At 44.9% G+C, this 23,423-nt stretch overlaps 1 protein-coding gene across 1 annotated transcript; it reads right to left on the minus strand.

Moving 5' to 3' along the window:
* Positions 1–1,724: 1,724 nt before the first annotated feature.
* On the minus strand, positions 1,725–21,247 carry LOC139049285 (uncharacterized). Its single transcript, XM_070524663.1, has 8 exons — positions 21,243–21,247; positions 17,273–17,352; positions 14,735–14,767; positions 13,407–13,436; positions 12,331–12,513; positions 9,918–9,936; positions 6,965–7,062; positions 1,725–2,144 (listed from the first exon to the last, which is right to left on the minus strand). The coding sequence occupies exons 1-8, from the start codon at positions 21,245–21,247 to the stop codon at positions 1,858–1,860; spliced, it is 735 nt and encodes a 244-aa protein (XP_070380764.1). The 3' UTR covers positions 1,725–1,857.
* Between the last annotated feature and the right edge of the window lie 2,176 nt (positions 21,248–23,423).

Raw genomic sequence — 23,423 nt, forward strand, 5'->3', positions numbered from 1 at the left:
GACAGATACAGAGAGCGCGGGCTACAGAGAGTCCAGTGCAAAGGCGTCAACACCGTAGGACAAGGAACAACCTGTAGCAGTTACCGCTCCGATAGCGCGAACGTGAAAATTGCCTAACTGATCGCTTCAAACATCGGCAAGACGAATACGCAGGTTTATCTTCTTAGCTATGTACACACAGACTAAATCCGTGCGCGAGATAAGAGTCCAGTGGAATACCACAGCGGCCGCTTCCGTTTACAGCGAGAGCTCTGAGGCGTCCAGGCAGGTGATTTCGCCTCGCAGCGACTAGGAGATCGCGAGCCATATTACGACACCAAAGTTCCCACTCAAGCGAGCAGCACGCAGATATATGGAACGCGCTTCCTGAAGAACATTGCATCACGAAAAACGTGCGGCAATGTGCAAGCTTGTCAGATTTACGTCCTTCGGTATGTAATATCACTTGCTGTCATTCAGAACGTCACAAAAACTACTCTAATTCCGGGAAGAACGCGTGGCGTCTCTTGTGATGCGCAGGTGTGCAGCCGCTCCTCATTGCAAGGCGGTTCCACAGCTGAACCCTGGATGCGTTCTGCCATTCACGGCACAGCGCGTTTTTGAGGAGACAAACCGATCGACTTGCAAAGCGACATGAACGATTGAGAAGTAACGAATATAAAGATCTGCGGCACGCTGTGCGCTAACCTGGTGGAACGTGTACGCTACCGAACCCAATGCGATGTGACACTCTGCGATTCTTCATCCCATTAAGGAACTGTGCGACAAGGCACAAAGAGCGCTGAATGCCAGGGCGTTATAAAAGGTGATTACAAAGTCGACGTCCTAACTGCATCTGTGAGTAAAATGAAGTTGGCAAAAATTGGTCTCTAATCCCGGCTGTGAAGGTGGTCGGCCAACGAAGCTGTAAACGGCAACTACAGCGATTCCCCATTGCGACGTAGCTTGAAATTATTCACATGGCGACGTTCACATGCACTTTACCCAATTATTCGCCTAAAACTTTTCGACGGTCTGCGACTGGAGTTGTGCCGCTACTTTGTGAACCTACAGAGAGTGGAGCAGTGACAAAAATGCCCTTAAGCGTACCTTCGACTTAAGGAACCCCAGGTGGTCAAAATTTGCGGAAGCCTCCACTACGGCGTGCCTCATAATCATAAAGTGATTTTGGCGCGTAAAACCCATAATTAGGCACACCTTCGCCGCGCCTCGGATGCACGCTGATATTCAGGAGTCCATTATGCAAACTAGAAGTGAGGCGTGCAGACAGGACACAAGAGTAGAGAAGTGGACACCACGAACGCCGACTATCAACTGGAGTCCCCACTATGTGTGGCCTTTCTATAGCACTGTCACAAGGCAAATCGGTTGCTTGGCGGGTTCTTCTTTTACGTACGAAAGTGTAGCTACGTCAGTTCCTGCTTCGAATGCTACAGTTACCGCTTCCCGGCAACTGCAGCTTAAGCAACCGTAATCTTTACAGGCAAATGCTTGCGGCAAACGCTGTGGGCGAAGGTGCGCTTTCTGGTTCCTTTTTTTCTTGCCCCCGCATGGCAGGCGCTGGTGTGCCGAGGCGCGCGCCGTCTGTTGGTGCTGCACGGAACAGAGCTTCGCATGCCTCCCGAGATTTTGCCCATGGAGGCAACAGACGCGTTGGGAGGCAGGGCTATGCAGTTTCGCTGTAAAATTACACGTTTGTTAAATGAAACTACTTTAAAGCGTTAACACGTTGGAGTCCCAGTCTCCGAATTTATTCGCATTATCCCAAGGTTTCCTGCCCGCTTGAGCACAGCTAATTCTCTATTCATGTGCGCCAAAGGCGCCTTGTCGAATGCCCCCTTGATCCTCTTTGCGACCTTAGTCATATCGCCTTTTCTCCATGTTTCGTCTTGTATTGCTCGTCCGAGTGGCTTCGAAGCCGCCTAGTACAGCCTCCGAGACACGAATGCGCGCAGGAGCACGTGATCTCGGAGGCGGGGGACCGCGAGGCGTCCCTCGGCGGCGGTCGAAGGAGAGCGCCGCCATCGGGAGCGATTCCTGCTGGTGCGACGGGAAAAGCTCGAGCGCCTGGACAGACAGGTTGGCCGGAATCACCAGCTGCGGCTCTACCTCGGTGGTTTCTTGCCCGCGCACAGCCGCACTTCCTGAGCGAAACGACCAGGACGCATAGCACACATCAGAACGTCGATACCTTCCACACGATTTCTAAATCAAGAAAGGGGCTGACAGATGCAATAGCACACTGTGGTATAAAGTTTGTAAACAGCGATAAAGTGCCTCAGTTTTTAGAGTCAGCTAATCTTCACCTTATCTTCAGAGGCACCTTTAGAGGATAAGGTGCCAGCCTTTCTGAGGCACCTTATCCCTGTTACAAACTTTATTCCATACGATTTGTTACTTCCATCTAAAGGCGTCTTACCGACTTGTGTGCAGAGGGAAAGAAAAGGAGAGAAAGGATGATCGGAGGTGAGCCCGATTTGCTACCCTACACTTGGGGAAAGGGGAATGGCGAGAACAATAGCAAGAAAGAAAAGGAGGCAGTGCGCACACGCATGCAATAGAACACTCTTCATAAAGACAGAATTGCACTGTCCGTCAATTGTTGCTCTTTATGTAATGCCAGAGTTTGTATAAACCTATAGAGAAGGCGACGTCAGTGCCTCGTAGTGACCTCTTGTAACATTTCAGCCAATACTATTTTGGAATGTTTTGTGTTGCGTGAATATTCTCGGTCAAGAGCGAAACAGCATGAGTCGCTACACGTTAGTGATTTTTGCTTGGGCCAATACCTATTCTGCATCCTCAAGTACCTGTAAAACTAAAAACATGTTTCATGAAATAACATCTGGACCAACCAGAATAGCACTTGTTGCGTTTCAGAGAACAAGGTAAACTCTGGTGACTGTTGTCAGCAAATATATATATATATATATATATATATATATATATATATATATATATATATATATATATATATATATAGCCATGAATATATTCACAAAAATAGCAGGAAGTTTGTTCTCTCGAAAAACAGTAGCACGAAATTTTAAAGTTCAAAACTCTTCACTAAAACAGGTACTGACGCTCTGTAGACTGCATCCGCTCTATCTTGCAAAGCTGGCATGTTTGATATATAAGTTATTATTTTACGTGAAATTGTTACAATGTTTGCGAGGGTTTCGTTAAAGTTCTATTCATATATAAGTCGTGTATTTGAGAGCCATGCATTAATGCACATACTTTGTCTTTCTTAGATGTATTATTGCATGCTATTTACAGAATTGTTATATTGTGACACACTTCTAAAATTGATAGCTTTCTTTGTTAATTTGTGGTCTTGAAAAATACTGAAGGGTAAAACGGACGCCGACCAAAAACAGCTACCTTACTTCATTTGTGGCTTTAGTGCAGCGCCACCTATCTCGCCCGCCTAGTGCTTCCTCCGCCACCTTTGCTCTTCGTAAACGTGCCGCGATACCTTATGCTGCGGGTACTAGCGAGGCCTCAGCCCGTATACTTCGCTCTTTTGACGTGCACGTTGCACATGTGCCGGCGAAATAGCTGAAAAACGTGGTTGCCACTGTCAAAGACAAGCTCCCAAAAGAAAGGTATCCAGTTGCCGTGTATAACATTCCTTGTGTAGACTGTAGTTACGTCTACATCGGCGAGGCGGGCAATTTTCACGGCGCATCAAGGGACAGTGTCATGATGTGAAAACACACAAATCGTTTGTTCTAATGCTCTTGCCGAGCATTCCGTAACAGAAGGAGATGATATTGACTGGGGTAGGGTGCATTTGCTAGCCGCTGAAAGTAATCTAACCTAGCGTTTGCATCTCGAGTGATTAGTAATCCAACCTACTGATACCACGCTGAACCGCAATGACTGCCGCCTTTCTTCAGATTATGCCCGCTGTTTGTGCCATCTATTACAAGGTACATAATCATCTCTCCCCTTTCGTTTACTTTCGTTGGGCACAATTGCTCCCGTATAGGAGCCGAAACGTCTTGGTCTCTTATGTTTTTGGTCGGCGTCCATTTTACCTATGACTATAAGGAATCCCGACCAGCCGAGTTTTTGTCGAACTCTTGATTTCATTGGTCTCGAACAATTTCTATAGCAGAATCTATGACCTCAATTTAAAATCTACAACTCAGAATCACTAAATATTCAGTTATTTCTCGTTTAAATTGAGACAATATCATTAAATACGGTGCTGCGGGTGTCGAGAGAAACGATTTGTATACTTTCCCGCATATAGAGATGTGATCCCTCAAACTAAAGGTTTCTTTTAACACTAGCAGCTATCTCATGGGCGTCGCAATAGTTATCTGTGCTTTTGTTGAACTCAGTGTCGCCAACTTGACGGCATCGGCACAGCGGCTAGCGTCTGCTCAGGCCTGCAGTATTCCGTAATCGATAAAAGCCTGTCGATGCGCTAGAATTGTCTGTAGTTGTGAGAGGCGGTGGAACCCAGTTCATTTCAAAGACGTAAGGCCCTCTAACGTTAATCTATTCCAATATGGTTTTATTCCAATCTCCTGATGTCAAATTTGCGTAACCACCGACGCAAGCATTGGGCGGTCGCCCGCAGGGTTGTCTGAACAGGACAAACAAACGCTCTCCACGTTCACAGGAGGTCACTTTTGTTTGCTTGAAAAACGAATAACATTGCCTACACTGAGAGGCTTCTCTTATCTAATTGGCTGCCAAGAGGCAAAGAGCATGCTCAAGTGGAGAGAGATTCGATGGGGCCAAGCCACTGCGCTGAAAATCGATAATCTGATGAAGATGGTGGTGTCGGCGTCTGCGATTGGTCCACTCTCTCTTACTGAACTTGCGGTGACTGGTGAAAAATCGCGGCGGCATGCAACGGAACCTTAAGAATGATGCTAAAACGAATCCTCAGCAAAGAGTTGGCAGAACCAGGTCGTAAACGTGCTGTAAGTGCTCGAAAACATTACACGGCAACGCAAAATGTTTTATTATAAGCAAATCAGAACAGGCTGTCTGGTATGTGCGAGTAGTCAGTGCCTGAGCGATCGGCTGCAGCCATCTTTTATTCCTTTCAGAACGGGGCAGCCTGCGGGTATTCAGAAAAAAATTCAGTTTTGTTCGCGATAGTCATGCATATTCAACGCGAACTCGTCACTTTTATGCGGAGAGTCATCGCGGTTTTGTGACGTCGCGTGACAGACATATGAAGTGGGTGCAACCGGAATACTTTTGACCAATAGCCGAAGGCTAATGGCAAAAGGTGTCGAACCAGAAATAACTCTTTCCTGTGCTCAGTCCAATCATGCATAATCAGAGTGTACACGTCATATCAGATGGAGAGCGATCGGGGTTTTCGTGACGTCGCGTGACAGACAGGTGAAGTGGGGGTGGTACAAAAAAGCTTTTGACCAATTGCGGAAGGATGATTGCAGAATTGGAATAGTTTTACGTTAAAGCGCCCCTTATTTGCACTCTAAAGAGCGCATCGGCGCCACGACTGGAAAAAAGAGATAGGGTGCACAGCGTGCTTCATGCACTCATCAAACCACCAGGACTGAACGCTACTTTTGGCTGCCCCGACACAATAAAAATACACTTAACACAATGCGACACATCATACACGCGGAAAAATAAAGTTGGTTTCCGATGGGAAAGTCCGGGGAACAATACGAAATGACTCGCTGAAGTAAAGTGAATATGAGTGAAAGTAAACACATTGCATATAAGCAAGCATATCGACAAATGACAATCCGCCCCTTACCAAATAGATTTGCATTACATATAGGGAAACGCTGATTTCCAGAAGTGCATAAAGAGTGAACGAAAATTGCGCGGTCATAAGTCCAGAGACACTATATACTGTATCTATCTATCTATCTATCTATCTATCTATCTATCTATCTATCTATCTATCTATCTATCTATCTATCTATCTATCTATCTATCTATCTATCTATATATATATATAAATAAATATAAATATATATATATATATATATATATATATATATATATATAAAAACGAGAAGAAAGGGGGTTACCCGAGGGACCCGATATTTATTAGTCATATAATGAGAAGCCAACAAACACTGACACCAAGGACGACATAGGGGAAATTGCATGTGCTTAATAAATGAAAGAAAGTAATGATAAATTAAAGGAAATTAAAGTGGATGAAAAAACAACTTGCCGCAGGTGGCAAGTTGCAACTGCCCACCTGCGACAAGTTGTTTTTTCATCCACTTTCATTTCCTTTAATTTATCATTACTTTATTTCATTTATTAAGCACATCCAATTTCCCCTATGTTGTACTTGGTGTCAGTATTTGTTGGCTTCTCATTATATGACTATATATATATATATATATATATATAGACACAGACCTGGTCTCTGAGTGGGGGCGCTGGCTAACACTCCCAGGGTTCTACTAGTACACATAAATACCCAAGAAAGTGGATGGGGAAACGCCGCCGCGGTAGCTCAATTGGTAGAGCATCGCACGCGACATGCGAAGGTTGTGGGTTCGGTTCCCACCTGCGGCAAGTTGTTTTTTCATCCACTTTAATTTCCATTAATTTATAATTACTTTATTTCATTTATTAAGCGCATGCAATTTCCCCTATGTTGTACTTGGTGTCAGTGTTTGTTGGCTTCTCATTATATGACTAATAATTATCGGGTCCCTCGGTTAACCCCCTTTCTTCTCGTTTATATATATATATATATATATATATATATATATATATATATATATATATATGTGTGTGTGTGTGTGTGTGTGTGTGTGTGTGTGTGTGTGTGTGTTCGTGCGTATGTGTGTCTGTATTAAATATATGTAATGTACACAAGCCTAAGCCTTACAAGAAGTGAGTTCGCTCGTGCGTATCATTCACGAGCAAACAACAGCCATGCATCTATATGCAAAAACATATGCGCTCCTGCAAAGCTGCTGCACGTTGTCCTCACCAGCCGCCGTCCAAACGATGAGCGCTGCCAAGGTCACGAAGAGCCCCAACATCACAAGGGTCGGTCCCCAGATGACAGCACTGCTCAGCAGCGCCCCTCTAACAAGGAAGCAACGTCGAGAGCATTAGTCAAATGCACCCTTTAGACAGGACAACACACCCTGGCGCGCAAATGTCAACAATGCAGCTTCGAGGTAGTGTCTCGGATATGTCTTGAGTTTCGTATAACTTTACAAGTATATAACGTGTCCAGAAATGTGACCCAAGTGCTCGGGGGTTTGAACATATTTCGAGCAAGTGAGAAAAGTAATAGGAGTCCATTTCGTAGCGGTTCGCGTCAAGTCATTGTTCAACATTGTTCACCAATATCGTACATGGTAACACGTAGGCTGTGAATGTAAACCCTGCGACTTCATGTGCATGACATCCACAGTGGTGGAGTGGTTAAGACAAGGCTTCCTTTTTGCTAACCTGCCCTTCGATATTATTACTGGCTTTGCTTAAGTTGTTTCAGCTCGGCGCTGTTTTATAGATCAAGGGGCTATAACGTAAAGCTATTCTAAATTTTTCTATTCCAATCCTGCAATCAAACCTCCACGATTCGTCAAAAAAATTTCGAACAACCACCTGTGACTTCGGTCACACGACATCACGAAAACCGTGAAAACGCTTTCTCTGATATATGTGCAAACCGATCACGCATGGTTATACAGAACGAAAATTAAATAGTAATTCTGGATTTGATGCATTTTTCGCCATTAACGAGGAAGGCGTCCTTGGACCAAATGCTATTCGTCAATTTTTTTCGGCCTGCGCCCGTTTTGCCTGTCTCTCACGCTACGTCACAAAACCTCGAAAACTGACCGCCTCAAAGGACGCGTTGGAAGACGCAATAACATGCCGAAGGAAACTGAAAACCTTTCTAAATATCCAGAGACTGCCCCGTTTCGGAAGGAATAAAAGATGGCTCCCCGCCGATCACTGTGGCGCTGGTAACTCGAAGCTGCTGGGGAGAAGGGATTTATTGGCGTATAATGAACGATTGTGCGTGCCAATATACATTTATCGAGACCTTTCGGCATGACTTTGCTCTGCCAACTTTGCTGAGTCTCCGTTTCAGCGACATATTTAACCTTTCGGAGCACGCCGCCGCGATTTTCGACCAGCCACCGCAAGCTAAGTAAGGGGAAGTGGACCAATCGCAGACGCCGGCACCACCCTATTCATCCGGTTATCTACTTTCACTGTGCTGGCTCGGGCACATCGAAACCCTCTCCACAGGAGCGCGCCCCTCGCCTTTTGTCAGCCGATTGGATAAAAAAGCCTGCTGAATATAGGCAATGCTATTCGCCTTGAAAGGAAAAGGAATTAACATCCCATGAACGAGAAGAGCGTCTAATTGGGCTTTTCAAACAACGCTGCGGGTTACCACCCTATGCTTGCGTCAGCTTTTACGTAAATTAGACGTCAGGAGATTGAAATAAAAAAAATAGATTAGAACAGTTTTACGTTATAGGTCCCCAGCTGCGAGTCGTCAGGGTATCACTGCGCGTCAGCTAATCATAGTTCTTTAGGCGCATATTGTTTCTGTTGTAGCATCGGGGCTTGCACAATATTATGTCCAGTAAGCAAGTCTTGCGCTGCGTCATTCACTATTGGTTGGAATAAACTTTCGCAGCTGCATGTAGAGCGATGTGCTACCGATAAGCGAACATGGTATTTATTCTGCAGGTGGCGCGCTTTCCATTTCTAATAAAGGTCTCGGAAGACACTTCGGCATTACTAGGGCGGGTGTAGGACAGACTAGGGTAGTGATAGACTAAAATATCACTGTATAAATAAAAAGTTGTTTGCATTTCGACGAAACACACATCGGAGGATGGGGTGCGATTTCAGAAAAATTTGCCTTTTAAATGAGTGTATTAGTTGGCCTAAACAGTCCTTTCGTATGGGTGTAAGGGTGCGAGCTAGATATACGAGAAAACACCCTTAGGGGTGCAATTTTTCTTACCGCGTATCCTCTTTAAACAAGTCGCGCTTAATTAACATCATTCACGAGCTTTACTTTCGTGAGTGTATGCCAACCCTTGCAACTACAAGTTTGCATTGTTGCGCTGAATAAGGGCGGAAAGAAACGATGTGAATAGGACCGTTCACATCGTTTCTTTTTTGCCCGTATTCCTCTCAGCGATACAACACGACGTACCAACTGGCCCAACAGTAAACGTCTCTGAACTTCCAACCACCTTCGGGCTCCTCGCAGGCTACAAGTCGGTAGTTGGTTTCCTTGGGCCCACAACCAGCATAAGTGCGTGCAATGTTCCTTCTTCGCTCCTAAACACGTGACAGTAGGGAGTCTTAGCTTAGGGGACGCAAGCGGCTTGTGTACGCTAGAACTAGGGGCGACTGCACTGCGCATGCACAGACGGTTCTGCGCATGCGCAGTACCTTCTCCCCTAGTTCTTGCGTACGGAAGCCGCTTGCGTCCCCTAAACTAAAACTCTCTAGTCTGCTGAGTGGCCCCATGTTCAAAGATTGTTTTTCATGCACAACTGGCTGAATAATAAAGCTATCAAAACAGCAACACACAATTTATATGCATAGCTTGAGCACTCTGCTACCCTCGCGAATGACGCTTCAGTCATGATTGAGTGCTGCTAATGCCATGGCTTCTGTCAAAACTTATTCCGGCGTAAGATTAAAATATACTGCAGTAATATTGCGTGTGCTATACGAGATATTTGAAGCTGTAGCAGTAGTGAAATTTTATTTCTCTTATATGCCCTATACATTCTTTCCTGAAACCTCGTCACCAAGTCGTATGCTTTGAGCGCCTTTCCAGCATAACGTTTTCAATACTTAATAAACCACAGCGAAGTTACTAACGATACATCACTAAGTGATTGCAGCCATATTACTGGAAAGCTCTCGCTAAATTATATCAGCATACTTACGGTCTGCGACTGCGCGGGGCTAAAAAAGAAATCCAAATTTTACATTACGGAGAGTATTCTAACGGTTAAATATCTACAAAGAGTACAAAGATTAACGTGCTATCGTAAAATTAGGGAATAAAAGGGAGGCTTTCATTGAAGCCTACCGCTGCGAGTAACTAAAGGAATGATGAACGCTCAATATTGATGGATTGACATTTGGAAGCCAAATATTGAAACAAGCTGCCCTTCTTTGTTTTTATGCCTTGGTCACTGAATTGATAGGGGACTAGATTTACAGTCTTCCGGCACGGTGGCGTAGCTGCTATGGTGTTGCACTGCTAAGCACGAGGTTGCGCGATCGAATCCCGGCCGCGGCGGCGGCGGTATTTCGGCGGAGGCGAATTGCAAGAATGCCATTGTCGCGTGCATAGGGAGCACGGTAAAGATCTCCTGGTGATTAAAATTATGCCGAGGGCCTCTGGCTACGGTGCGCCTTTTAAATAAATCATGGTTTTGGCAGATAAAGGTACAGAAATGATAACACGTTTCCGGACATGGTCCGCATATTCGTGAACAGTTTCGAAGCAAACGCGTGCCTATTTGTCATCCAATTTTCCTTCATATGAACCAAAAGCACCCCCCCCACAGTAATTCTTTTACGCCATTCCATAGAAATTTCGGATGATTTAATTGTTTCTGTGAATTCTACATATTGCCGGCTGAAGGCCTACGAACTTAAGATACGTAAACTTTTGTTCGATACGTGTTTTTTTTCTACACACTTGCGCTTGCGCGCCAGATACACGAAAGCAATCGACTTATTACTGGACTTAAGCACGATGTTGCGGGTTGGAATCCGGGCCAAGGTGGCCACGTTTCAATGGGGGTGAAATACGAAAACACCCATGTGCTTAGATTTAGGTGCGCGTTAAAGAACCTCAGGTGTTCAAAATTTCCGGAGTCCTCCGCTACGGCGTGCCTCATAATCAGAAAGTGGTTTCGGCACTTAAAACCCCATCATTCAATTATTATGGGACTTAAGAAATAGCCGCACCAAACCTAGCTGTGAATATCAGCGGGAGTTTAACTTGGAAAACGACAAAAGAATACGAAGCAATTGAAGTTGAGTTTGGGCTTTTTGACACGATAAGGTCTTTCAGTAAGCCATTTGTGAAGCTTCCTAATAATACTTTCGTCGACACGAAATTAGTAAGCGTGGGGTTTCCAAACTGAAAAGCTCACAGTCAGGTTGATAAACCTGAAATCTAGTGAGAACATTCCTATGTAAGCACATGCCTAATTCATTTGCATAAGGCCCGCCGCCTCCCTTAGGGTTGAATATGACATCGCAGCTCATTCACCTCATATTCATGTTCGGGACGCCAAGTGGCATGCTCTTTTGTGTCACTAGTGTCACAGTGGAGATTTAAAGATCTAAGCTTGGATTCAAGACATACGGAAGTATCACACGGTCGGCGGTGGAGATAAGCTAATGACGTTTGTAGTGTTTGTGGAGGAAAGCAGGGAATACCGGATGCATCTCGGCATAGTCAGCGGTAAAAGGTAGATAGAGAAGAATGAAGAGATGTATACAGGAATGCTAGAAAGAAAACCATTGAATTGCATACCTGAGTAACACAAGCAGGCTAGGTGGCAATTTGTTCCCACCCCGTTTCAAAGGGGTCATCATCACCATCATCATCATTATCATCAGCAGCATCATCATCAGAAAATGCATACTAAATAGGTGCGAAGGTGAGGTAGTCAGTGAAGAAAATATATAAAATAGCAAAAAAATTAAAAATTAATATAGAAAAGTCTAAAAATTCAGAGGGTTGCGCAATGGTTGTTCGAAGCCAGGTCCGTTATCTGTGGAAACGTTGTTACAACAAAAACTTTCCCGATGATGACTTTGCATGCGTAAGGTGAGGAAAGAACGCGGTAACATATGACACATTTTGTTAGCGTGTGCAGGAATTTATCAAGGGGTAAGTGAGCACGTAGGTATACCTTGCCCGGGCCTCATGTTTGAAGTATAGTAGAGACAAACTGAATAATCTGAGCTGGACAATATTAAAATATGGCCAGATTATTGGAGGCACAAAGGTAGGGATATAAACAGAACGAACAGACGTTGCTTTTTAGGGCACTAAGTCTCTTCCAATTGAATTCTGGGGTTTTGCCTGAGAAAACCATGCTTTAATTATGAGGCACGAAATTTCTTCCAGACTTGGTGGTTTGTTACCAGTAACCGTGCATCCTAGGGGTGCCTAATAAGCGGGGCACAAAGCTACACTTGAAAGGCGGGCTCATAATGTCCATCCTCGCAGGATCCAGTGACGTGTCATCTGGTTCAAGCAGTGACCACGGCATTTTTTGGACAACTGTACTTGAGCCTGAACGAAAAACAAACGCATAAATCGTGTCGTACCTTCTTTATTGTCGGATCGGCCTGCTTCAGAAGCAAGGCGATGAAACGGGACGAAAGAAACCCCAGCAGGAGGTGTAGGTGGCGGAGGGGGCGGCTGGTGGTAGTCGGGATGGTAGGGAGGGTAGTAGTAATACACTAGCCACGTTCGTGGTGACGCGGGCCCGTCGAGAAAGCCCGTCTCATCTGCCGGGGCACCAGCGAAGAAATAAGCGAGCGTTAGTGATTGCAGCTACTTAACGCTAAATTACTCGTTAAAACTTGTTAGAGACATGGATTAACCTCCTACAGTCAGGAATGTTTTCGACGGAAGACAAACGCTCAAGTTGTAGTCAGAAACACCTCTATGCAAGGCTAGAAGATCCAAAATTCGTATCATTTTTTCCACCCCTCCGAGTGAAATATCTGGACTTGCAAAAGAAGAACCTTAATACTTGTGTTCAGCAAGAAAAATAGTTTGATATCCACACGTATTCGCAACGTACAAACAATTCTGACGGCGCAGGTGAACCAATTCACGCCGTATGACAGCCTGTAAAACTGTTCCAGACATGGCAATGACTGCCATTTGCACATCACAATAGATGCATTCAAGTGAGTTTCTCGGAGTTTCCATCGTAGTTGGAATCATCATGCGCAGAACATTGTTTTCGGAGCCAGAGATGGCAGCGCGTCATTATGCTGTTATTAACCGAATGGCGTCAAAGTTAGAATGTTTGTCGCTTATAATTGTCCCGTTAAAGCTTAGGAAAAGCACTTATGAGATATTTAAATTTGATGCAAGAAATTTCTCAAAGAACAGCGAGCCACTCGTCATCAACATTTTGATAACGTGATTACACAGAAAGAAATTTGCTGACGGGCAAAAATGGTAAGTATACTGACGTTGCTCACAAGAATGAAATAAACTAATAAACGAGAGCGCTGAGACTGTTCTTGCGGCGTTAGTGCGCCGCCACGACGAAAACGAACGAAGAGTCGGTCTACCATGATGTCACATGGGCGTCCACATAGTGGGTGCTGAAACACTTATGAGTAGCGCATGTAGGCGAGCAAGAATAGAAGCGGTAGAATCTGACCTGGCAAGGGCTTGTTTGGGTCGTGGGGACCTAGACGAAAGAAAAGGGCGAGAAAATAAAAGTCATTCTAATTTATCCATTGCGCATCCCTTTTTCTGGGGCTCATCGTGAAACATTTGCTTATCTGAAGTCGAGAGTTGATCGATCAGTAAGGCTACGAACGGCTGGGCAAAATGCAACATACTCTCACGTTTAAGCGCCGGGTTTTCTCCGTAGGCACAGGGACGAGGCGACTTGGGAAGTCAATAAACTTTATTTGGGTGAACTTGTGCACACAAAGAGAACTTCTGACATACATTGTTTGGCGGCGGCGAAAAGAACATGCGCGGTCGAGCATCGACAGGAAAGTATGCGAGCATTCTCGCCAGTCTGGTGCTTATAACCGTCACGCCAAACGCTCTAGCGCATGAACGCGTCGCAACGCGTTTATCCAACGCTTGCCCAACGCGCTACCGACGCGACGCGCTGAAGCGAGTTGGAAACTGTGCTGCGCAAGCAAACGTAGGGCAACAGAAATAAGCGCATGTGGCAATACCATGGAATTAAGTAAAGATAATGCTTCCCGTTAACATGGCGATACCTACTCTTTGGCCATACCTGGCCCTTGCGTCACTAAACACCATACATTCAATAAACATGGCGATACCTGCAGAGCATGCAATGGGGACCTTCTCGCCGTACAGAAAACAGCGCAGCACTAGTGACTACGTCACACATGTATGCTGACTGAGCGATAAGGTGTAAATGTTGAAAGACCTGGCCTCAGCATGACACCAGTTTCGAGATTTTATTTCCCGAACTTTTCAGAGAAATGCATCGACGTATCAGTTAATTTTGTGCTTCAATGCATGAAATGATGTTCTGTTAAGAATGTAAGTGGAACAACTGTGTTTGACGGCGCATATATTGTTAATGGTGTCATCCACAGAGTTCTTTTCAAGTGGATATGCCTTGAAGCCTCACCCTCTAGAATTTGCATATCGCAATGTGCGCCATGAGTTGGTTAGTTAAATAGGTAATTAGACAATTCTTCATTTGAATTTTTTGCTCAAGTAATGCCCACCTCTTCGAGTAGACCAGCTCATGGACTGGAATTGTGCTATCTGCCTCAAGCAACTGAAAAAAATGAATTTTTTCGCTGAGACACCCTGTGTGTGAGGCGCCGGATGCACGAGGGTTCTTGAAAACAAGCTGTCACTATGAAAAAAGGGTGCGACAAAAGGGTAAGCGAGGAACGTCCGTATTGAAGTTATTCGAATAGAAATGGACGACACTACTGCAGATGACGGAGAATGCGCAAGTTTCATATTTTCTTCTCAAGTACTTACGCAGAGAAGCTTGGTAGATCTCACTATAAAGTGCTGCGAAGTAAAGGAGAAAACATTTCATCAAAAATTGACGTGAGAACTAGAAAACAGAATGGCACATTCTGCTTAATTTACATCCAAATACAGCTTCTCCGGGACCTACTACCGCAGCCGTGAATCGTACAACCACGGTACATGCAGACATTAACGGTAGACCTAGCAGTAATAACTGTGGGGAAAAGATGCACAAAAGTTCGAGCTTCCTTTAGGACAAGACAGATTGCATTCAAACTATTGTCTAGCGTAAACCTGCGTATTTGCATTCGCCGATTCGAATTGGCCAGCTTGAGAAAGTAAAGTTCAGTTATTCACCGAATGGTGCGAGCGTTCTCTCAAGAATATAGAGAATATTGCGCCCATTACGCTAGATTCACAGGATGGATCGAATAGCTCATTCGATCCGAAGGCTCCAGTTAGGTGGCAGAAATGCAGCGGATCGCAATTATGCCAGCCATAATACGGCGGCACTCAGCCATGTACTTTTCCTCCGCGGAGATCTCTGCGCCGCTTGAATATGCGTCGCTTAACGTGGCTAGACTTAACAAACTCTTTCTAAATCTCCCGTCACCATTAAAAATTTGGAGATGGGTAACCTTTTGTGCATGTTATTGTATTAACATACTTCGGAGTGTAACTTATGTCCGTATAACTCTAGACGCCATCTGTACCGATGCGAGGCCGGAAAAATCGGTTCCAGCAAAACAAACGGTGGTGCTTCTTTTCAAGATTACACGGCAAACACAGGGCGCCCAGTCAGGTCCTATGGCAAAGAAAAGAAGAACTATCAATTGTTAAGGCCGCAGACGGCGCGCGCTTTCAATTCGTTCTTAATGAAAGCGGCGAGTACTGCATTCCAGCATGGCATTCCGGGTGAAATCTGTGTCAACGGGTCGTCCATACCTGACACTATTACTTACACTACATCAGGAATGGCGCCCTCATTATCAGCCTATTTATGTCAACTGGAAAAAAGGTGTCTCCCAGCGATCTTCAATTGCCCTTATCTTGCGCAGACAAATCCATCCTACACATATTATTTCCTAAGTGCCTAATACCAACCAGGGGCGCCTTAACGTGAAGCTATTCCAATCTTTTCCAATTCCCTTTCTGCTGATAGTCCTCCGCGATAGGCGCAAATTTTTTGGAGCCAACAGAGATAAAAACGAGAAAGACACCAGAGCCGATATGACACGTACAAGTTGATTATGCATGATTAGGCCGCATAAAAGAAAACAAATATTCATTTCAAATTCTACTCTATTTTCTTGCCACTAGTCCTCCTACATGGTGAAAACTTTTTGGGCTGCACCCACTTCGAAAGTTTGTGACGCGGCGTCACAAAACCGCAAGAACTAGCCACGTCGAAGTGACGTGCCTTTATTAAACATGCTTTATTACGTCGAACAAAAAGTTTATTTTGGAATAGCCGGAGACTGCCCCGTTCCGAAGCTAAAATGGCTGCCCACCGATCTCTCTGAGCTGGCTACACGGCAGGTGCCGTGAAGAACGAATTTCTTTAGGTAACAAAAAAAAAAGGCGTGGCAGTATGTTATTGTCGAGCCCTTTCGGAACATACACCACATCGCTCTGCCAACTCTTCTTTACTGAGGACCCGTACTAGACGTACTTTTAACCTTCCGTGGCGCGTAACTACCACCTTCGACCAGTCACCGTAAGCTAACTAAAGGGAAGCGGACCAATCGTAGTCAGCGGCAGCGCCCTCTTTGTTCAGTTTACTTTAACTGCGTTAGCTCGAGCCACTGAAACCAAATCGACTTGTGTGCGCTCTTCACCGATTCTCAGCCAATTAGTTAAGATAACCCTAAGTTAGGCCTTCATAGTTGCTTTCAAAACAAAAAAAGTGACCTCGTACAAATGAGGAGAGCGCTCGATCGGACTCTCCAATAGCGCTGCGGATAACTGCAAGAAGCTTGCGTTGGCCGTTACTTAAATTTGACGTCAGGGGGTTGGAATGAAGTAAGAACGGAATAGTTTTACATCGTACGGGCCCCAGTTGTCTCCAGTTCTCCACTGCTCTTTCCTTCCCTTCCCTTCGCACCCATTCTGTAGCTCCAACAAACGAAATTGTATGTATTCCAAGATTGCATGGCCTGCTCAACTACATTTATTCCTCTTAGTCACAGGTAAACTATCGGCTACCACAATGTGCATTATAATCCATACCGCGCTGCCTTCCCGTCTCACACGGTTACGTCTATACTTTAGGTGAGCCGCTTTTCCAAAACTACAAGCGAAGTCTGTCACTGAACTATGCGTTCAACTGAAAGCTAAAGGTACAATCCGATGGCGCAATTAAACTGTCCTAAAAATGACACAGTCGCGAAGGGATGCCACTCCGCGCTCCACCGAACAATATGCGGGCCTGTGGTGGCTCGCTTCGGACAAACCTTGACTTCAGCACTCGGGTGACCACTTATACTGTTAAAAACAGTTAAAACCGGTGCCTTTAGAAGGTTGAAATTGGGGAGGCTGGCTTACCCATCTCGCTGTTCCAATCCTTGATGATGATGATGGTGATGCTGCCGCTGATGTTTTTCTTCAAAGATGGCACAAACCCCCTGCAGGGGATAGTCCTAAAACGGAGTGTTAATAGGAGAAAAAAAAGGGGAGTTACACGAATATGTGCAAGCAACTGATCACAGGTTATGCTTCTAAAAATTTTAATGGTGCTTACAAGACTGAAGTGTCTTTTATAACGCTGTCGGACTCTTGAGATTGCACCGTCAGTACATGAAAATCAAGTGTAACCAAAGGGACTCTGATTGATTAGGGAGCCATGCAAATTTACCTTATATATATATATATATATATATATATATATATATATATATATATATATATATATATATATATATATATATATATATATATATATATCTTTGTGAAGGGAACCTCGAGTAATTTCAATGTGAGTTTTAGAAATGTGATTTTGAAAATCGTATATATTGAGGAGGAGAAGCCTCACCGATGGCACATATGCGGAAGATAAGCAAAATACAGAATTGCCAAGAGAAGGCCGGAAAACAGGGAAAACAAAGCTAAAGACAGAAATAAAGGTGCCCAGTTGAGAAGTGCAAAGTTAAGTATGAATAGCGAGTACGATAGATTTTGTTCGCATATACAACACTTTAAAGGATATGACGTGGCTATAACCTCCTAACTACCAAAAGTAAATGTAGACAAGCGAATGAGTAACTGTTCACATAGCAATATTTCACTCTCTCTCAGGAGCTCACAGAAGAACTAAACAATTGCTGACATAGACTAGCGTTTGAAAGCGAAGTAGCAATGTCCACAAAGGTGGACGGAAGTTTTGAAAATATTTCGTGAGCTAGTTGATGTAATTGTATTCTTTATTTAACGACACCTTCAGCCAAGGTACGGTGCCCTCTTTTGAAATTAGGGTAAACCAGGATGCAGGCTGATAAGCTTGCATGATTTGAGTGTCTTGGAACTTTTCGCTGAGGCGTACTTGGCTTTAGGTTAGGTGTCGACAAATGTGGGCATTGGCAGCGAACAGGAAGGTCTGTGAGAACACTCGCAGCCATATTCCTTTCTTTAAAGGCAGCCAAGTCAAGATAAGGTATCCTCCTTTGTAAATTGAGCACATCATGGTACAAGGTGAGAAACGCGTGCAATTTTAATGCCTTGCAACTTCTCCCTCAGGTGTTCTTTGCTTTAGAAAAAGTGTCCACGAATGAGGACACTGGTAGCACAGAGGAGAAGGAAATATAATGTATTAGGCGCTTGAATATTTAAAATGCACACCAACGTTTAAAAAGGAACAGGAAGGTCGTGTGTTCTGCGACCACGTTACTCTCTACCAGATAGTGTTCACCGTAATTCACGGAAGAGTAAATCACACGGAAGAGGCGAGCCTCGTTTTGGAAGCTCTTCAGCTACAGTAAGAACAGATTGCGCAACAATGTCACCAACTGGTGACATCGCCCACAGGCTCTCTAAACGCTGAGAAGCCCGTGAGTAAATTTGTAGAACCCGATGCATTCGATGGCATGTCTTCAAGTCCAGAAAGTTGGCTTGAATACTACGAATATGCCGCTTGGAAGAACAACTGGCACTCTAATGAAGACAATATTACTAACATGCGTAATTGTTTAAGAGGTGTTGAACGGAAGTGGTTTGCTCTGCACAATATTGAATGAGCTGGCAACTCTTGGACCCAGTAGAAGGAATAATTCTTGACGACATTCCGAGGCAACCCAGTGCAAAGATGGGACGCGCCGCTTAATTTCATACTCAAGCAAAGCTCCCTCGTCGAGTATTTCTTTGAAAAACGCCGCCTTTTAGAGCTGGCCGAGCCCATGCTTCCTTCTTGTGCCGTAGTAGCAGTAATATTGCAAGGACTGCACGTGGAAGTCCTGAAGCAAGTCCAAATACGATCACCTTAAACTATGGACGGGCTCCTCGAGTGCCTTCAGGACATGCAATTTACTTCAGAAGAAAATGTAACCGCTAACTGAAGCAGTCGCTTCAGACGGACCGGCGCGGATTGGTCAAGCCGGAATCAGCCAGAACCGAGCAACCTTGCAGGCAGCACAGATAACTCGGGTTGGCGCGCTCCCGGAGGTGGAAGGAAGGAAGGAAGGAAAAAGTGGAGAAGGAAAGGTAGGGAGGGTAACCAGTTTGGCTTAACCGGTTTGCTACCCTACACATGGGAGAGGGATGGGGGAGATTAAAGATGGGGAAGGGGGAGAGGGAGAGAGAGCACATAGCACAGCACACACACATCGTCCGTTGGAGTCCATCAATCTGGCATGGTACGCGACGTCACTCGCACAGCCGCTTGTCCAATTCGGTCTCTTTCAAAAACCGAAGTAGTCCCTTTGTCGCCTTCACTTGCGATATCTTCTGTCGGCGGCATGTGAAAATCGTGTCGAGGGACAATGGTCTACTGTAAAGGCGCGCTAGAACAGATGCCAGGGACTGTCGCTGAACATTATATTCAGGACAGTCGCACAGAACATGTTCCAGCGTCTCCTCGCAAAGACAGGCATTACAGAGATCGTTGTCGGCCATTCCAATGCGGAAGGAGTAAGATTTAGTGAAAGCCACCCCCAGCCATAAGCGATAAAGCAGAGTCGCCTCTCTTCGACGCAGTCCAGTTGGCATATAGAGATGCATCAAAGAGGGCAGGTGGTATTGACGGTTGCTCTGGGTGGTCTGGCTGTTTGGTGTGCACCATAGAGATAGCGTGATCTCATGTGCAAGCACTCGAAGTCTGCTAGCTGCGTCGGATCGTGAAAGCGGTATGGCCTCTTCTTGTGCGTCGAGGGTGAATAACGTCGACAACGGCCCTGTGGCCCTAGTTTCGGACGCTGAAGAGTTTCCGACGACAAGAAAAAATAATAAACAAGGGTGATCAGTCCGACGTGATGATCACAACTGAGACTGTTTATTTAACTTGCACTAGTCTACTTCACATTCCTGTCCAATTAGGAAACAGACATATGGTGGCTTTGGTTAACAGCGGTGCTTCTGTGTCAATAATAAATGCCACGATGGTAGATGCAAGTCACCTGCATAGGGGAAGAGTACTACACGTGAAAGGTTACGATGTAAAAATGACAATGCATAATCAGTGGGCCTCAGTAAACATCGAGTTCCAAGCTCATAAAATATAGAGTGAAGTCCTGGCGATAGAGGGGGTTACGTACGACTTTCTGCTATCCAGACCACATATAAAGAAACGAAAAATTAACGTGTACTGGGACGATGCGGTTTTAGTGAAAGGGCTATCAAGGGAGGAGACGCAGCAGCATAGAAAAGATAACCTACGAGTTGTCAAGTGCGCGGAAGATATTGCAACCACCTACCCTGAACTGGTATGCATATGAAGCTATCCACAAGCGATAAAGTCACACAAGGTGCCTTTCGAAATAACTGACAAGACCGTCATCCGAAAATCACCTTATAACATGTCACGAGAGTGCAAGATATGGTTGAATAAAGAATTGCAGGAGATGCTATACGCTGACATAATCCGACCTTCGGTGTCCGTCTTCACCTATCCCATCACAATTGCGCAAAAGGAAGATGGAACTTTCAGACTGCGCACAGATTACAGACTCTGAATCGCCAGACAGAACTTATACCATTTCCCGCGCCGGAGATAGACACGATTATAGATGAAACAGGTGGTTGCCGAAATTTTTCACGTATTCACTTGTGCAATGGTTTCTGACAGATCTTGCTAACCGAAAAAACAAATATGTGCGCTGCTTTTATCACGCCCTTCGATCTGTGCGAGTGTAACCGGCTTCCTTTCAGCTGGAAAAGCTCGCGAACATGGTTCCAAAAAATTAGGACCGAAGACCTGAAGCCTTTCCTAGGTGTAGTTTGTAACGTGCTCATAGACGATGTTATCGTCTTCTCCAAAACAGAGGCTGAGCATTAGGAACATGTATTAAATGGCTTGAGCTTGGCACACCTCATGGTTAATTTCAAGAAAAATGCATTCTTTCTAAGAAAAGTTGTGTTTCATGGAAATGTCTTTGATGGGACTACCAAAGGTACGAAACAAGTGTCCGTTGAAAGGATATCCCAACTGGTAAAACCATATGACGTCCACTCATTGCGTGTGTTTTTGGCATTATCGTGGAATTTCAGACATCTGATAAAATACTTTGCCGTAAAAACAAGATGCCTCACGCGCCTAACGCAGAAAGAAGTTCCATTGCAGTGGAATGAGGAATATGGCAGAGTCTACCGTGATCTGGTGCACAGAATCTCTGATGACCCTACTCTACGCATACCAGATTTCACTTTACCCTTTGAACTAAACACCGACGCCTCACGCTATGGAACAGGTGCACTCTTGTACCATAAATGTCCGGAAGCATCCGGCCGAGAAAAGGGAGACGTAGTAGTTTACTGCAGCTACACCCGCAATCCATCTGAAGTCAACTACACCACTATTGAAAAGGAAGCTCTTCCAGTCCTTAAAGCAATTCAGTACATCCGTACGTACCTAGAAGGTGCGAAGTTTACTTCGTTCACGAATCACCAGGCCCTCACTCATCTCTTGAATATGACCCAATCAATGGGACGTATCGCCAGATGGTTGAACTACTTGCAGCAGTTAGATTTCACCATCTCCCACAGACGTGGACCCCTTCTGAGTGGTGCAGATGCATTGTCTAGACAGATGATACAGGCCAACAAAGAACAATTGGAAGAAATCAATGAAGTAAAGTTGTGGAAAGGCACTGAACAAATGATTTTTTATGGAAGATCTCTATCAAGACCCGCCAACACTGCTTTCCAGGGTGCTTTATCTGTACCACGATTGCCTAGAATGTGTAGGACACGACGGATTTTGGCGCACCTACAACAAGCTAGTAAAGAGATTTACGTGGCCTCACATGAAAGAAGACGTCAATCAATACGTTCGTTCACGCCACATTTGTTAAGTCAACAAAGTGAAATATAAGCAGCCTACGGACGCCATGATAATACCTTGCCACTCGATCGTGCCTTTTGAAGTTATACACCTGGATTTCGCCTAGCTAAGTAAGAAACGAGAAGGAGCCCGAAGAACGCAAGCTTTTCTTCTGGCCATAGATGAATGCACCAGGATGGTCACGGCACAGGAAGGAAAAGAAAATGCGAATAGTGTGAGCATTATTTTACTCCTTCATCTTCTTCATCTGTATATATTCATCATCATGAACAGCATCATCGTCTTCCTGCGAAATAAACCGTCAAAGCTTAACAGCTGTCTCGCAAGTCGTCGCCTTCCTCGAACGGTACATGTTGAGGAGAGCGAGGACGAACACATGTGACAAAGGTCCAGCGTTCCAGAGTGAAAAACTAGCAAGATGGGCTCGAGACCACAATATTCAAGATTGAAGATTGAAGATTCATTTATTTCTCCGAGAGAAAAGGATATATCAATCAAATTCTGTGCGCCATACCATCCGCGGTGAATGGGCTTGCAGAGCGTGCTATACGACATGTGAAACAATCAATAAGGATGTACGATAGCTTTCCTGGTTCATGGAAATGCTCTTTAGAAGCAGCTCTAAGACATCACAATCGCTTCTGCACCAGTGCTTGGGATGCAGCCTACAGCTCGCTTGTTCACGAGAAACCCCTATTCTTTAGGCGGACCGTGGGCTGGGACTGTTAGAAAATATCAAGATCGTCGAGGAGGGGAAACAAAAATCACCGGAGGGGAGGTACCATAAACGAACGAGAATAATGTTCACAAGGGACATTGCTCAGATATCCCAGACATGCAACTCACCGACGTCGTTCTAGTTAGGCAAGGAGTAAGAGGAGCCAGTGCCAAATTCTGTGGTCCTTACGCTGTGACAAAGACAGCCGTGCAGAAAGGAATATTGAAGAATGTGTGGTCATTGGCGAACGTGGCTCTGTTGAATGTGCTTTGATTGGAAATCGTTTCAAGTATTACCCAAGGAGGGGTTAACAGAAACCTGTAAGGGTGAAGCGATATGAGCCTTCGAATAGAAGATGAAGAAGCGCAGTAACCTGGGCAAAGTAGAAAATGAGAATGAAGTTAGAGTTTATGTAGACAAGATGGACGCCACTATTCCAAACTAGTTTCGCTTTACTTCTAAGCGTATGGAGAACCGCCCGCTTCTTGGCT

The sequence above is a fragment of the Dermacentor albipictus genome, chromosome 8, assembly GCF_038994185.2.
Source record: "Dermacentor albipictus isolate Rhodes 1998 colony chromosome 8, USDA_Dalb.pri_finalv2, whole genome shotgun sequence".
Classification (NCBI taxonomy): domain Eukaryota; kingdom Metazoa; phylum Arthropoda; class Arachnida; order Ixodida; family Ixodidae; genus Dermacentor; species Dermacentor albipictus.

Coding starts and splice junctions, on each gene's coding strand:
- LOC139049285 (XM_070524663.1), bottom strand. Junction 14,768..17,272: donor GGATTGGAACAGCGAGATGG/GTAAGCCAGCCT, acceptor TTTACTTCGCAG/CACTTTATAGTGAGATCTAC. Junction 13,437..14,734: donor GATCTACCAAGCTTCTCTGC/GTAAGTACTTGA, acceptor TCTTTCGTCTAG/GTCCCCACGACCCAAACAAG.